The sequence below is a fragment of the Emiliania huxleyi genome (genome assembly GCF_000372725.1).
Source record: "Emiliania huxleyi CCMP1516 chromosome Unknown EMIHUscaffold_209, whole genome shotgun sequence".
Lineage (NCBI taxonomy): Eukaryota > Haptophyta > Isochrysidales > Noelaerhabdaceae > Emiliania > Emiliania huxleyi.
Window position 1 is genome coordinate 60,149 of NW_005200517.1, and position 13,608 is coordinate 73,756.

General features: G+C 66.5%; 4 protein-coding genes across 4 annotated transcripts; 1 reads left to right on the forward strand and 3 right to left on the reverse strand.

Moving 5' to 3' along the window:
- Positions 1-14: 14 nt before the first annotated feature.
- EMIHUDRAFT_468687 (hypothetical protein) lies at positions 15-2,236 on the reverse strand. Its single transcript, XM_005781003.1, has 5 exons — positions 1,503-2,236; positions 1,133-1,424; positions 862-1,036; positions 660-724; positions 15-583 (listed from the first exon to the last, which is right to left on the reverse strand). Exons 1-5 carry the CDS (start codon positions 2,198-2,200, stop codon positions 383-385), a joined length of 1,431 nt encoding a protein of 476 aa, XP_005781060.1. The 5' UTR covers positions 2,201-2,236; the 3' UTR covers positions 15-382.
- A 3,331-nt stretch (positions 2,237-5,567) lies between these two features.
- On the reverse strand, positions 5,568-7,398 carry EMIHUDRAFT_234772 (hypothetical protein; the record flags this gene model as incomplete). Its single annotated transcript, XM_005781004.1, has 3 exons — positions 5,568-5,586; positions 5,800-6,060; positions 6,584-7,398. 3 exons carry the CDS (start codon positions 7,396-7,398, stop codon positions 5,568-5,570), a joined length of 1,095 nt encoding a protein of 364 aa, XP_005781061.1.
- Positions 7,399-7,560: 162 nt separating this feature from the next.
- Positions 7,561-9,385, reverse strand: EMIHUDRAFT_468688 (hypothetical protein). Its single transcript, XM_005781005.1, has 3 exons — positions 8,606-9,385; positions 8,266-8,477; positions 7,561-8,198 (listed from the first exon to the last, which is right to left on the reverse strand). Exons 1-3 carry the CDS (start codon positions 9,270-9,272, stop codon positions 7,659-7,661), a joined length of 1,419 nt encoding a protein of 472 aa, XP_005781062.1. The 5' UTR covers positions 9,273-9,385; the 3' UTR covers positions 7,561-7,658.
- A 255-nt stretch (positions 9,386-9,640) lies between these two features.
- Positions 9,641-11,316, forward strand: EMIHUDRAFT_468689 (3-isopropylmalate dehydrogenase; the record flags this gene model as incomplete). The annotated part of the gene is made up of 5 exons (XM_005781006.1): positions 9,641-10,087; positions 10,237-10,400; positions 10,479-10,717; positions 10,772-10,880; positions 10,951-11,316. The coding sequence occupies 5 exons, from the start codon at positions 9,641-9,643 to the stop codon at positions 11,102-11,104; spliced, it is 1,113 nt and encodes a 370-aa protein (XP_005781063.1). The 3' UTR covers positions 11,105-11,316.
- Positions 11,317-13,608: the final 2,292 nt, after the last annotated feature.

The window sequence follows — 13,608 nt, forward strand, 5'->3', positions numbered from 1 at the left end:
GTTACTGGTATTTTCTTAGTGCTTAGCTCTTACACATACAAAAAGAGTTGTGTGTGCACATGAACAAACGTGAGACGACCTCCCCCCCCGCCCCCCTCTCTCGGGGAGGGGGGAGCCGCCCACGGCATAGACGAGAAGACGCCCCCCGCCGCGCGCGACGCGGCGCGAGGGGGGAAGCGCAGTGGATGCATGTCCCACGCCGGACAGAGTTGTGGCCGGCCCTAGCCGGACGGCGTGGGCGCACATCACAATGAACACAATCTCTCTCGCATGAACTCTCAAACACGTTCCGCGGTTACTGCGTTATGGACTAAATGATCTCTCTCCTCCGCGGGCGGCTGGGGGCGTCCACCTAGCGGGCCGTCCTCGGTCTGGGTGCGAGCTAGCATCCGTCCGGGACGAGCGCGACGTCCTCCGGGACGTCGGGGAGGGTCTTGATGGCGGCGCCCTTGTACTTAGCCGTCTCGAGGTCGAAGGAGAGGAGCTGCTTCGAGGACTGGTCGAGGACGTAGAGCAGCCCGCCCGACACCAGCATGCCCGCCGGGTGGGAGAGCGACTTCTTGTCGCCGTACGTGGCGGACACCTGCGCACGAGGGAGGAGGGGCGGGCGCTGGACGGGGGCGGGGGCGAGGTGCCGGCCTCCGGGCGGGGCGGCGCTCCTGGAGCGGGAAGACTGGCTTGTGCAGGTCGAGCGGGAAGGCGAGGACCACCCCCTCGGCGTCGCCTGGAGACATGTGCATGTGCATGTGCATGTGCATGTGCATGTGCATGTGCATGTGTGGTCCGCGTGTCCGGCGGGGAGAGGGCGGGGGCGGGGGCGGGGAGAGGGCGGGGGCGGGGAGGCAGGGCGGCGTGGCGCACCGATGTCGGACCCGTCTGCGTCGAGCGAGGCCCGCTTCTCGACAGAGCCGACGAGCAGCGTGCCGGCTTCGTGCGGCATGTCGTGTACGACGGAGAGGGCGATGGGGTGCTTGACCTCCGTGAAGCCGGACGGCTGCGGCGCGTCTGCTGGGCAGTAGTGGGCGACGCGGTGCGCCTGTCCGGGTGAGTCAGGGTCGGGGTCAGGGCTGGGGGTGGGTCCGGCGGAGGACAAGTGAGTAGGCGGACAAGTGAGTAGGCGGACAAGAGGCGCCTTTCGGTCGGCGACGTGCATACAGTTGGCGGCGTCGACGGCGATGCCGCGGAGAGGGCCGCCGACTTGGCGGCCGACCAGCGGCACCGGCGGGGCCACCTGCTGCGTCAGCGCCATCGACCCGTTCTTGAGGGAGACGGAGATGGCGGCGCCTCCGTTTTGCGTCGAGACGTGCAGCGTCGACCCGTCCGGCCCGAGGGCGAGGCCGTAGGGGTGCTCCATCGCGAGGGGCGTGACGGGCGCGCCGTGCGCAAGCAGCCCCTCCGCGCTGCGCGTGTCCTGCGCCGGCGCCCTGATCACGGCGAGGAACTCTCTACTAATTAGTAGTTAGTAATTACTGATTACTGATGACTAACTACTAGTCACTAACCTGATCACGCCGAGGAACTCTCGCGGCGGGACGGAGACGTGGTCCGGCTCAGGAGGCACGCACCGCCCAAACACGGCGACCGACGACATGGAGGGGGCGCCGTCGGCGACGAGGAGGTGGTCGCCCGCGACGAGGAGCTGGCGAGGCATCTTCTGCACCGCGCTCAGCTGGTCCGTCGCCGGGCCGACGTACTCTCCGCTCGCGAGAGAAAACTTGTGGATGCCAGACACGCCCTGCTCGGGGTGGCAGATTGCAGACGTCGGCTCGGACGAGCCGTGGAAGGAGACGTAGACGTGCGGCCGCGGTGCGCCGGGCGTCTCGAGAAAGCCGGGCAGCGCGACGCACTCGGGGCCGTGGAAGTGCCACTCCGCCCACCGGCTGATTGCGCTTCCGGTCGCAGAGACGACGATGGCGAGGATCATGCCGCCAGACAGCACGGGCAGCATCCAGTCGCCAAACGCCGCGCCCATGTGCCGCGACTTTAGCAGGTAGTCGCGCTGGTAGAAGCGCACCAGCGACACGGCAGCTATGATGATCGCCACGAGCGACTGGACCAGCGACATCGGCCCGAGCGCGGCCTTTGACGAGGACTTTTGGAGGACGTTGACGAGGAAGGCGCCGAGGCCCATCGTCGCGGCCAGCCGCAGCCACGCCATCAGCGTCCGCTCGTTCGCCAACACGTGCCGGTCGACGGGCATAATGCTCCGTGCGGTGCAGAGCTGTGATGGAATGCGGGCCGACGGCGCGACAGACTTCGGCGCCTTGAAGAATTCAGTGTAAGTCTGTTTTCTTTCTTTCTTTGGGTATCCCTCCCTTCGGCTGTCTGTTTTCTTTCTTTTTCTTTCTTTCTTTTCCCTTGGGTTGTCTGTTTTCTTTCTTGCTTTTCCCTTTTCTTTATTTTTTGAAAGGACTCCGTCTGCCTGTGCTTATTTCTTTACGTATGTACTGTGTTAGTGCCAGTGCGCACCAGTCCCGTGCCCAGTTGACTTGCTCGACCCGCCAGCAGAAAAACGGTATGGCGGGTGGAGTGCTCTCTACTGCCGCGGCGCCCCTGTCGGTTCGGAGGCGCCCGGCGGCCGCGAGCTTGGTGCCGACGTCGACCGGCTGCTCTCGCGGCGCCGAGGCGTGCCGCTTCGGTCACGTCACGCGCGCTGCGAGGTGTCTTTTGGCATGTGAGCGCTGGCATAGACGCCAGGAAGCTCGCCTTCCTTGCCTACGGCCGCGGGCGTGCGGGCGGGCACGCCAGCCTTGGCCCGCGACGCTCCGCGCGGGTCTTCGAGCTCGCGACCCGCGACGAGCCAGCATGGCTCGTCGCTCGACGGGAGCCTGCCCAGCATGCTCTCGGCACTCTGTACAGCCTCGACAAGCTGTCTGGGAAGGCCTACAGGGCCAGGGCGGGCTGTCTCGGGCGCGATGGCGCGCTGAATACTACCATGACTACGAGCTCTCGATCGGGTCGCCGGCAGCGGGCTTGCGCGGCGCGCTGCTCGACGTCAGGCTGCTCTCCAACCTTTCAACAGTGTCTTTTACCTCGCTCCTCTCGCTGCAACCGCCTGCGGGGGCCGGCGCCGGCCGCCTCGCTTCGCCAGCGCTGCCTACGCCTACGACACGCGCCTAGACACGCGCATCGGCTCGCCGCCCGCGTCGCCTGCGGCGGGCCCGCGGGGCGCGACGCTCGTCGGGAGCGTGCTCAGCAGGATGTGCAGCGCAGCCTGACTCACTCAGAGCGCCGCTGATGCGGCGTGGGGCCACCGGCGGGGCTGCTGCCGCGTGGACTTCACCATCGTGCCCTCGCCGCGTCGCCGACGCCACTTGCCGCTCGCGGATGCCCTGCCCTTCCCTGCCACCGCGCAAACAAACACACACACACACACAAACACTCACACATATTAATCATCGGGTAATAATTATTAATTATTAATCGTCGGGCGGCGGCGCGGCGCGGCGCGGCGGCGGGCGGCGCGAGGCGGCGGCGCGGCGAGGCAGCGGGCGACGCAGGGCGGGGCGGCGCGGCGGCGGGTGGGGTAATTACTTCATTATTAATTTAATTAATCATCATTGGGCGGCGGCGCGGCGCGGCGGGCGGGCGACGCGGAGCGGGGCGGCGTGACCATCTGCACTGACCTCGGCCTCTGGTCTTTGGAGCAGAGCAATGGTCGCGCCGCCCTCGACTCAAGGGGCTGCCTTCCAGCCGTCGCTGCTCAGGCCGGGGGAGGGGGGGAGACCTCCTGTTCCTCGCGGAACGGGAGCAGGCCCCTCCTTGCCCGGTCTGCGATGCAGGGCGGTGGTAGTGCCATCTTCGCTTCGTACTCGAAACCACGACGCCGCAATCGTCGCCGGCGCGCGACACGTTCCCGTAGGCCGGACTGTCCTCGTCGAGAGTGTGTGCCGCCAAGGCGGGACGCACTCAGGGACGGTGCCGAAACTCCAGTTCGGGGCACGCGTGGATCGCGCCCACGACTGGCCAGACGCAGCAGCCCATGATGCTGCTCTTGCGCTCAACTCCATACCTGTCCAGATCCTCGACTGACGCTCCCGCAAGAAAGCGTAGGGCCACAGACAGCTTGGTCTCGACGCTGAGCGGCGGGGCGGCATGTCCGGCGTGCGCCCCGCCTCGACCACCTTCACGCGTAAGGTGCGGCCCAAGCAGCACGCACAGGTCCCGAAAGGCACTGCGTGACAGACGGAACTTGCGCTGAAACCGCACGTCGTCGAGGTGAGCCACCGTGGCCCAGAAGCCGTGCTCGCGTACGGTCTGACTGATCAGGCCCAGGATAGGGCCTGACCGCCGCCGCTTCTGCTTCTTGTCTCTCTTGGCGATGATGCAGTGCAGGATGGCCAGCACCGCCGCCCGACGCTGCTTGCGCCCCGCATCTTGCCCGAAGAGTACTCGCCCCTCGCCAGTCAGACAGGTGGCTCCCACGTTCCCACCCGCCTGCAGGATGCTGGCGAGGAGCTCCTCACTGGTTTGGAAGGCGGGTCGGGCGGCGACGGCGATGCACGGCAGCAGGCCCGAGAGCATCGCGCGCAATCAAATGGGGCGGTAGCGACGCTGCGTCCGGTGAACTCGTAAGTCTGTCTGGCGACGGACCGAAAAAGGCAAAAGGACGGCAGCAGATTTGGGCCGGACGCCGGACGTCGGACGACTTTTTCGTATTACCGTCCGACTGGCTTAATGTCCGTCCGGCGAGTCACATATGCACTAACCTCTGAGAAACCCTTCGGGTCGCTCCTCATCGCAAACCCTGTCAGCAGAGTCTCCTACGGGAATGTACGTAAGAGCTACATACACTGAAAAACTGTGGAAAACCGAATAGTACCGGCTCTTAACTCAAAAAAGCTCCTCGCTCGGCGGAGGTGTGTACGCAGATAGGCGAGAGAAGCCTCAGCCACGCAAGGGGTCGGCGTTTGGCCTTTCCAAGGGTTTCCGCTCGCACCCTGAGAAAGTCGTGATTTCTTGTTGGTCTTTCAAAAAAATTTCGCACGCGGGCTCCTAGTTTCTTACAGCGCGCCTCTGGTCCGCCGCGCCGAGGACCGACAGCCTCGCTGCTGTACGAGCGGGAAGAGCTGCGTGTGTATATGTCCGCCGGCGCGCGTGCGGCTGGGACGCTTGCTCAGCGGGCTGCCGGCGAGCGCGCGGCGAGGCGGACCGCCTGCCTGGTCGTGCCCGCGACGCTCTGCGCGCTCGTCGGCGTGCTGCAGCAACGGCAGCACGAGCGGCACACGGCCGAGATGGAGCGGCTGCAGGGCGCGCTGCTGGCGGAGCTGGTCGCGTCGGAGGACAAGCGGGAGCGCGTGCTCGCGCTCGCGCCCCAGCTAGCCGCCAGTGCCGGCGCCAGGTCCGCCGACTGCACCAGCCTCGCGGCTGCGCTCCGCGAACTCGACAGCAGTCCCCTGCCGGGCTCGCAGCAGCAGCAGCTGGCGAGCGCCGCCGCGGCTGCGCCGCTTCCAGCCGTGAAGGTTACCATCTGGTGAAAAGGGCTCCGTATCCGCGCTCGTTCCGGGGCAAGTCGTCGAGGTCGAGGGGTGTGTGTCGGTCTGCCTGCACTTTACGGACTTTAGCCACTACTTGACGGCCAACGACCTGTGAGGAGAGAGTGTCGGTGACGTATATTTAGTCAAATACTAGCACGCAAATATCTCATCGCAGCAGGCGGCGCTCAAAAAGCAAGAGCATGAGCATGAGAGAGCAGGCCGAGGCCCGCGGCGCGCGGGGGCGCGCCGTCCGCCCCGCGTTTTGAGAGCACGGAGCAGCTGTCCGTGCCGCCGACCCCCCCCCCCCCCCCCGGCGAATCACTCGCCGAGGGCGGGCGGCAGGCCCTCCGGCCCCTCCTCGCCCGCGCGCCTCGCCAGCTGCTGCACGATGAGCAGGGCGGGGCCGGCGCAGGAGGCGAAGCCCGCCAGCAGCAGCAGCGCGTCTGTGGCGGCGAGGGCGGTGCGGACGGCCGCCGGCCGAGCCGCGCTCGCCGGCCTGCGTCCCCGGAGGCGGAGGTGGATGAGGGGCGGGAGGAGCAGCGCCGACAGGTTGGCGAGGCAGCCGAGGATGCCGGTGAGCAGCCTGCGGGCGAGATATGGGGAGATATGGGGAGATATGGGGAGATATGCCGGTGAGCAGGCTGCGGGCGAGAGGGCGGCGTGGCGAGGGAGGGGGAGCGCGGCGGGAGGGGGGCGGCGGCTGGCTCGCCCAAAGTCACGCGTGGCGGCGGCGGCGGCGGAGGTGAGGAGGAGGAGGAGAGCGCGCAGAGGCGCCTCGCGCCGCCAAGGCTGCATCGGCTGTGGCTGCGGGCTCGGGGCGAGTGCGGAGAGGCGCGGCTCGCTCGGCGCGGGGAGGAGCCCGGAGGCGATGCCTAAGAAGTCAGGAGTGGTGCTTGGTGCTTTGGGCTGGGCAAACGCGGGGAGGAGTGTGGAGGCGATGCCGACGAGCGGGACGAAGACGAGGGGGACGGAGAGGAGGGCGACGGCGGCGGAGCAGGAGTAGACGAGGGAGGCGCAGGGCGAGCCTTCGGGGTCCGGGGTCCAGGTCAGTGCGTGGCGCGTGGTGCGTGGCGCGGGCACACGAGCCGAGGGAGGGGCGGGCACACGAGCCTGGCTCGATGTTGAGCAGGACGAGCTGCTTCACGCCCGCCCGCCAGAAGAGGGACGCGCCGCCCGCGCCCACCGCCGCGTACACCGCCAGGATGGCGGCCGTGGACACGCCGACGGCGGTGGCGGCCAGCCGCGGCCTGGCCATCGCGTCCCGCACGGGCAGGACAAAGACCTGGCCGCCGAAGGAGAAGGCGGCGACGCCGAGGAAGTCGGCGAACCCGTGCGCGGTAGGAGGCTCGAGCAGCTGCGGCGGCAGCGTCGGCGCGCCCTCCGCCCACAGGCCCCACAGGCCGACGGCGGTGAGGCCGAGGCAGAGCACGGCGAGCGCGGCAATCGAGATGGCGGCGATGCCGGAGAAGGAGCGTTGGAGGACGAGCGGCAGGAGGGCGGCGCCGGTGGTCAGGGCGTACACGTCGTGTGAGGCGAGCCGGCCCAGGGAGGGCAGGCTCGAGAGCAGCGTCGCCGCCTGCACCTGGAAGGAGACGCACACGCCAAACAGGACGACCAGCAGCGAGCCCTCGAGGAGAACGACGCCGCCGCGACCCAGCGCGAGGCGCACGAGGTCCGAGTACGAGCCGGGTGCGTCGCAGTCGAGCAGCAGCCAGCCGGTGTACCCATTCCACGCGCCGAGCAGGATCAGCGCCGGCGCCGACGCCGCACCGCCCTGGATCGTCGCCCACGGCAGAGCCATGACCCCGGCGCCGATGCAGCCCTTGACGAGGCTGAGCACCGCCGCTGTGAACCCGATTCCACTGAGCTGACCTTCAGATGCACCGAGGAGGGGAGCTGCGAGCGGCGAGCGTGGCGCCATCCTCGCGGAGGACGCCACGTCCCAGCAGCACGTGCAGCTCGTGCGGAAGCGGTGGCGCGAGATCCCGCCCAATTCTTTTGGCGCGCCCTGCGCGAAGAGTCTGCGCCAGTCCGCGCCCTTGTCGTGTCAAGTGTGCTGTGAGAGAGGCTTTTTAAATCATTCTTTTTTGCGAGACTCTTCTGTTAAAGATCCACAGACGACACACCGAACGGAAAGAGAGAGTTTTCAAAAAATCTCTCCGAACGGAGTCGGAGAACACCTCAGTCACCCGTTCTACTGGGGCTCGTCTCGACGCGCGTCATGAGGTGCCGGTACCCGTCGGGCGCGGCTCCTTCTGCAGGGACGCAGCCGGGCCGGAGCGACGACTGCGCCTCCCCCTCGGCGGCCCAGCGGCGGACCGAGGAGGGCATGGCGGCGAGGGCTGCCCACTCGTCTCGCTCTCCGCGCGGCTGCACGAGCGACTTTGTCTGCCACAGCAGCGAGGGCGCCGCGGGCGCGCCCGCCGCGTCGAGCTCCTCGAGCAGCGCGGCGAGGGCCTTGGCGCAGAAGTGGCCGCACATCCAAGGCGTGGGGGCAGCCTCTCCCGCCCCGTCCGCCACGCGCGCGCCCGCGTCGAACTCCGCGGCGGCGGCCTTGGAGACGGCCGAGTGCGCGCCGTACAGGCCGACCAGGTCCGGCCGCGTGACGAAGCGCACCTCGCTCTCCAGCACGGCCAGCGCCTCGGCGGTGACGTCTGGGCCGCCGAGCTGCGCGAGCGCCGCCGCGCCCTCCCTCACAGTATGCCCCACCGTGAGCGGCACCTAGCGGGAGGGGGGCGGGCAGGTGCGGAGGGGGCCTGGCAGCTGCGAGGCCGGCGGTGCGCCGCACCGCGGAGAACGGCGCGGCGGTGTGGAGGCGCAGGGTGCGCTCCGCCGCAGCAAAGAGGTGGTGGATCGGCACTCCGACGAGCTCGAACTCGCTCGCGCGGAAGGCGGGCAGGCCGAGGCGGCGGGCGAGAGCGACGCCGAGGACGAGGCCGGAGAGCGTGCAGGCGGAGCCGACGGGGAGGTAGACGCGGCCCGGGTCGGCTACCTCCCCGCCTGCGACCTGCTCGGCGAGCTCGAGCATCGCGCCAACCTGTGGTTCACAATGAATGAGACAGTGATCAACAGTGAATGAGACCTGCTCGGCGAGCTCGAGCAGCGCCGCCCATCCTGCCCGAGCACACCCGCCGCGGTGTTGGCTCCGATCGGGAAGACGACCTCTCCGCGCGCCAGCTTTGGTAGCAGGCCGAGGAGCGAGGCGGCGAGCGTGAGCGTGCCCGAGGCGCTCGCGCCCCACGCCGTGACTCTGCCTCCCAGCGGGAGCGAGAGCGCAGAGAGCATGTTGAGCGAGTTGTCCAGGTCGGGCTCGTCGGGAGAGAGCCACGCGACGTCGGGCGGAGGCAGGCCCAGCCTCGCCGCGTGCACGGCTGTCGCCACCACCTGGTTCGACCCGCCGGAGCCGACGACGAGCATGCCCGGTGCGGCGCCGCCCTCTGCCACCGCGCGCGCGCGCCGCGCCTCGAGCACGGCGAGGGTGTGCTGCAGCGTGCGAACCTTGTTCCCGCCATACGCGGGCGAGGCGAGGTCCTCGCGCTTGACCAGAAAGGAGCGGCCGTTCAAGCCGCAGGAGTGGACCGGCGTGCGCACCGCGCCGAGCGACCGCCATGCCAGCCGCAGGCGCAGCGCCGGAAGATGGCGAAACAGCGCGCAGGCCTCGGCCGACTCACCGGCGAGCTGCGACGGGATCGGCGGCGCGAGGCCGACCGACCGCTCCATCGCACGGAGCAGCACGACGAAGGTCGGCAGCGAGAGTGCGAGCGCGCCGGCCGCGCTAGCGGCGACGGACAGCATGTGTGTTGACACAAATCTGCTCCGCTCACTTACGGATGCTCCCTTACGAATTCCTAGGTCGCCTCGAGGCGTCGAGCGGGCCGAGCTACGGAGGTTATCGAGGTGGATTTCCTTCGGCCGCGTTGGGTAGCGAGGATTGGTGTGAGCGGGCGCTTTCTTTTTTGAGCACGCTTCGATGTTTTGAAACGTGAAATGAGCCCGCTCCAAACGTCAGATCGACTGGACGAGTGCCCGGCACGGGCCGGGGGAAGACCATCGAGTGTGGGCAGGATTCACGCACACAACAGGGTCCCAAAAGAAAGAAAGGAAGCGGATTTTCTTCCTTTTGGCGGGCACCTCGGCTTGCAAACCTCGTCGGCAGCTCGACGATGCTGGCACGTGGTCTCATCAGGCGCTCCTTCGCCGCGCGGAGCGCGCACACGATCGCGGTCCTCCCGGGCGATGGGATCGGCCCCGAGGTGATGGATGAGGCCGTCAAGGTGCTCGACAAGGCGGCCGGAAAATTCGGCCTCTCGCTCGACCTGCAGCCCGCGCTCATCGGCGGCGCGGCTTATGATGCGCACGGGGAGCACTTCCCCGAGTCGACGCGCGAGCTGTGCGCGCGCTCGGCCGCCATCCTCTACGGCTCGGTCGGCGGCCCGGTCGCTGAGCAGCACCTGCCAAAGTGGGCGGACGCCGAGAAGAATTCGATCCTCGGCATGCGGCGCGCCTTTGACCTGGCGGTCAACCTGCGGCCCGCGGCGATCTTCCCCTCGATCGCGCACGCGTGCCCGCTGCGGCCCGAGATCGTCGCCGAGGGCGTCGACCTCCTCATCGTCCGCGAGCTGCTCGGAGGCATCTAATTGGCGAGCACAGCACTGTTACTGTGTTGTACTATACTGTACTGTACTATACTATAGGCATCTACTTTGGCGAGCACAGCACGGTCGGCGACGTGGCGCACGACACGTGCTCCTACTCCGAGGCGCAGATCGAGAGGGCGCTGAGCGCCGCCTTCGAGGCGGCGGAGAAGCGGCGCGGCAAGCTCACCGTCGTCGACAAGGCCAACGTCCTCGACACCTCCCGCCTCTGGCGCCGCGTCGCCAACCGGCTCGCGCCGGCCCACCCGAGCGTCGAGCTCGAGTTCATGTGCGGGACCGCCACCGCACGACCCGCGCCCAGAGCCCGTGCCGTGGCCCCAGCGTCGACCGCCGCCGCCGGGCGCAGGTACGTCGACAACGCGGCGATGCAGCTGATCCGGCGCCCCTCCCACTTCGACGTCGTCGCAACGGAGAACCTGTTCGGCGAAGCGGACGCCTCTCGAGCCACGTCCCTCCCCTCGCCCCTCTCCTCGACGCCGCCTGCCCGCCTCGCAGGCGACATCCTCTCCGACGCCGCCTCCGTGCTGCCCGGCTCGCTCGGTCTGATGCCCTCCGCCTCGATCGGCGCGCAGCAGACGGCCGCGAGTCCGCCAACGCCGCCTCTCCCACCCAACCCCGCCCCCGCTCCTGCTGCCGCAGGCTCCGGCATCAACATGTACGAGCCGTCGGGCGGCTCGGCGCCGGACATCGCCGGCCAGGGCATCGCCAACCCGGCCGCCCAAATCTTGTGCGGGGCAATGCTCTGCAGGTGCTCGCTCGAACGCTGACTGCCGTTCTTGAGTTCTCATCAGCTTAGGAGCGCCATTCTTCTTGCACAGGTACTCGCTCGACGCGGCCGCCGCTGCCGACGCCATCGAGGCTGCCGTGCGAGAGACACTCGAGGAGGGGCTCTACACGGTGGACATCGCCCCGCCCGGTGTGGCGCCTTGCTCGACCGTTGCCTTCGGTGACGCCGTCGCCGCGAAGATCTGACGAGCCGGCGAGCCGGCGAGCCGGCGAGGCGACCTGCTGAGACGACCTGCCCGATCTTGGCGGACGCGTGCGAGCGGACTGCACGCCCCCGCAAGACGGCGACGAGAGCAACCCGAACCCGGAACGGTGAGTACGCAGAACTGATACTTGATAGACTATGCCGATCCGTACAGTCAATTTATATGTTTGTTCCCGGCGCGGTAGGATTTGGATCGCACACTGCGCAGCGGTCTATACTAGAATAATATCCCGGCACGCGGCGCCTGGAATACAGAGATGCTGCTCGTGCCGGAACAAGACTCAAGAGTCAGAGCGGGGGGATGGCTCTGGGTGTTTGAGTGAGAACTGAGAATAAATCAGAATATCGTCTCCTCTTTAGTCTTTTCACACGACTTGAAATGAGTAATTACTCTTTCATGATCCTGTTTCAATCTTCCGATATCCAGATGCACGGCGAGGGGCACGGGCGTCGCGCCGCGCCGCTCGGCCCGCGGACGCTGTTCGTGTTCCTTTTCCCTTCTCCTACGAGATAGTAGTACCCAGTTTTTAATATTCATCCACTCACTCAGACCCGCGGTGGGACGCGCCACGTCAGAGAGTCGACTCAGAGTGCACACTCTAACTTTAACACAGACTCCCTACACTCCCCTAGACGCGCCCATAAGTACCTTCCTTCTACCTACCTACGTGCGCTTGTACGTCCGTCTCAGTATCACGTACGTATCAGCTGTACGGACGGAGCTCTGTGACCTGTTTCAAGTTGGCACACCCGTAACCGTAACCCCGTGTAAAAAAGAAAGAAAGAAAACAGACAACCCAAGGGAGGGATGGGAGGACGGCACGCCGCCACCCCACACAGGGATTTTAAGGAGAGGGGTGTGGTGCGCTAGCCGTCGCCCACCCTTGGGCGTCCGCCTCTTCCTATCTCTCTTCGCAGTCTCTCTCCGATTCTCGCTTCAACCCCGTGTGTAAAGAAAGAAAGAAAGAAAACAGACAACCCAAGGGAGGGATGGGAGGACGGCACGCCGCCACCACACAGGGATTTTAAGGAGAACCCCGTGTGTCGCGTGTGAAAAGTCAGGCGAAGCTTATTTATTTCGGTCGTGAAATGCCGCCTCGTTTCGTTGCAATCTCTGCAACTGTCGAGAAACTTGCTTTTCGGGCCGGCAAGCGGTGCTCGCTATTTTGTGCGACACCAACGCACACTATGTGGTTTGCACTTCTCGGGAGTGTCGCCGCCCCTACTAGTGTTGACGAGGTGGTCGGGGACGTGGCAGGTTGGGTGACGAGGGTTTCGCACGACGACAAGGGAGTCCCTTTCGCCGGCGATCGGCCTCTCATACAAGCGACACTTGTCAATGGCGATTGGGTGAGCTCAAGCCGTCCCAGTGCTGGCACTGATCAAACGCACTTCGTACGAGCTCTCGAACAGCGCATTCTTGCGGACGACGATATCGGCGGATCCGTTATTGACGGAGAATTTTGGCCATTTCCACCAGGCGGCGGCGGCGGAGGTGGCGGCACACGATGCAATGAGAGGAGATGCAGGTGCCTGATCGGAATCGTCTGCCAGCACAAGTGCGCATTGCCCATGTGCCAGGGCTGCAATGGACCTGCGCCCATAGCGGTATGCTCGGCTGCTCGCCCTCCGCCGCCATCTCCCTCGCCGCCTCCACCGCTGCCGTCCCCACCGCCTCTCGAATGGTCCTCCGGCGACCCCTACCCGCCACCATCCGCCCCGCCAGCCCCGCCAAGGTGCAAAGACGTTGAGGAGAGGGAAGAATGCAAAGAAATTGCTTACTGCAAGTGGTCGAAGAAGAAGTGCAGGAAGAAGAACTCGCTACCGCCGAAGCCGGAGCCAAGATGCAAGGACGTTGAGGACAAGGCAGAATGCAAAGACATCACTTACTGCAAGTGGTCGAAGCAGAGGTGTAGGAAGAAGGACTTGGAGGAGCCGCCCCTCTGGCTCTGCGAGGAGTTCAACACAAAAAAGCAGTGCAACGACGCGGGATTCTGCAAATGGAAGAAGAAGAAGTGCAAGGCGGACAGCGAGGACGACGATGAGGACGACGACGAGGACGACGATGAGGACGAGGACGAGGACGACGATGAGGACGAGGACGAGGACGACGATGAGGACGAGGACGAGGACGACGATGAGGACGAGGACGAGGACGACGATGAGGACGAGGACGAGGACGACGAAGACGAGGGCGAGGAGGGCGAGGGCGAGGAGGGCGAGGAGGGCGAGGGCGAGGGCGAGGGCGAGGGCGAGGGCGAGGAGGATGAACCGGAGTGCTGCACGCTCGAGGACGAGGAGGAGTGCAAGGACGCGGGCCACTGCAAGTGGAAGGAGAACAAGCAGGAGTGCAAGGACAAGTAGGCGTCTGTCGGCCTCGAGCGATCCGTCGCCTCCCCCCAAACCGGTTGAAGTGATGTTCATTAGCTTCCGTCGATGTGCGCTGTGGTGGCACGCACAGACCACAGTCATATTCAGTCTCACC

Coding starts and splice junctions, on each gene's coding strand:
- EMIHUDRAFT_468687 (XM_005781003.1), bottom strand. CDS start 2,200: ATGCCCGTCGACCGGCACGTGTTGGCGAACGAGCGGACGCTGATGGCG. Junction 1,425..1,502: donor GAGTTCCTCGGCGTGATCAG/GTTAGTGACTAG, acceptor CGCCGTGATCAG/GGCGCCGGCGCAGGACACGC. Junction 1,037..1,132: donor TGCACGTCGCCGACCGAAAG/GCGCCTCTTGTC, acceptor TCACCCGGACAG/GCGCACCGCGTCGCCCACTA.
- EMIHUDRAFT_468688 (XM_005781005.1), bottom strand. CDS start 9,272: ATGCTGTCCGTCGCCGCTAGCGCGGCCGGCGCGCTCGCACTCTCGCTG. Junction 8,478..8,605: donor CGGAGCCAACACCGCGGCGG/GTGTGCTCGGGC, acceptor AGCAGGTCGCAG/GCGGGGAGGTAGCCGACCCG. Junction 8,199..8,265: donor CCGCCGCGCCGTTCTCCGCG/GTGCGGCGCACC, acceptor CCCTCCCGCTAG/GTGCCGCTCACGGTGGGGCA.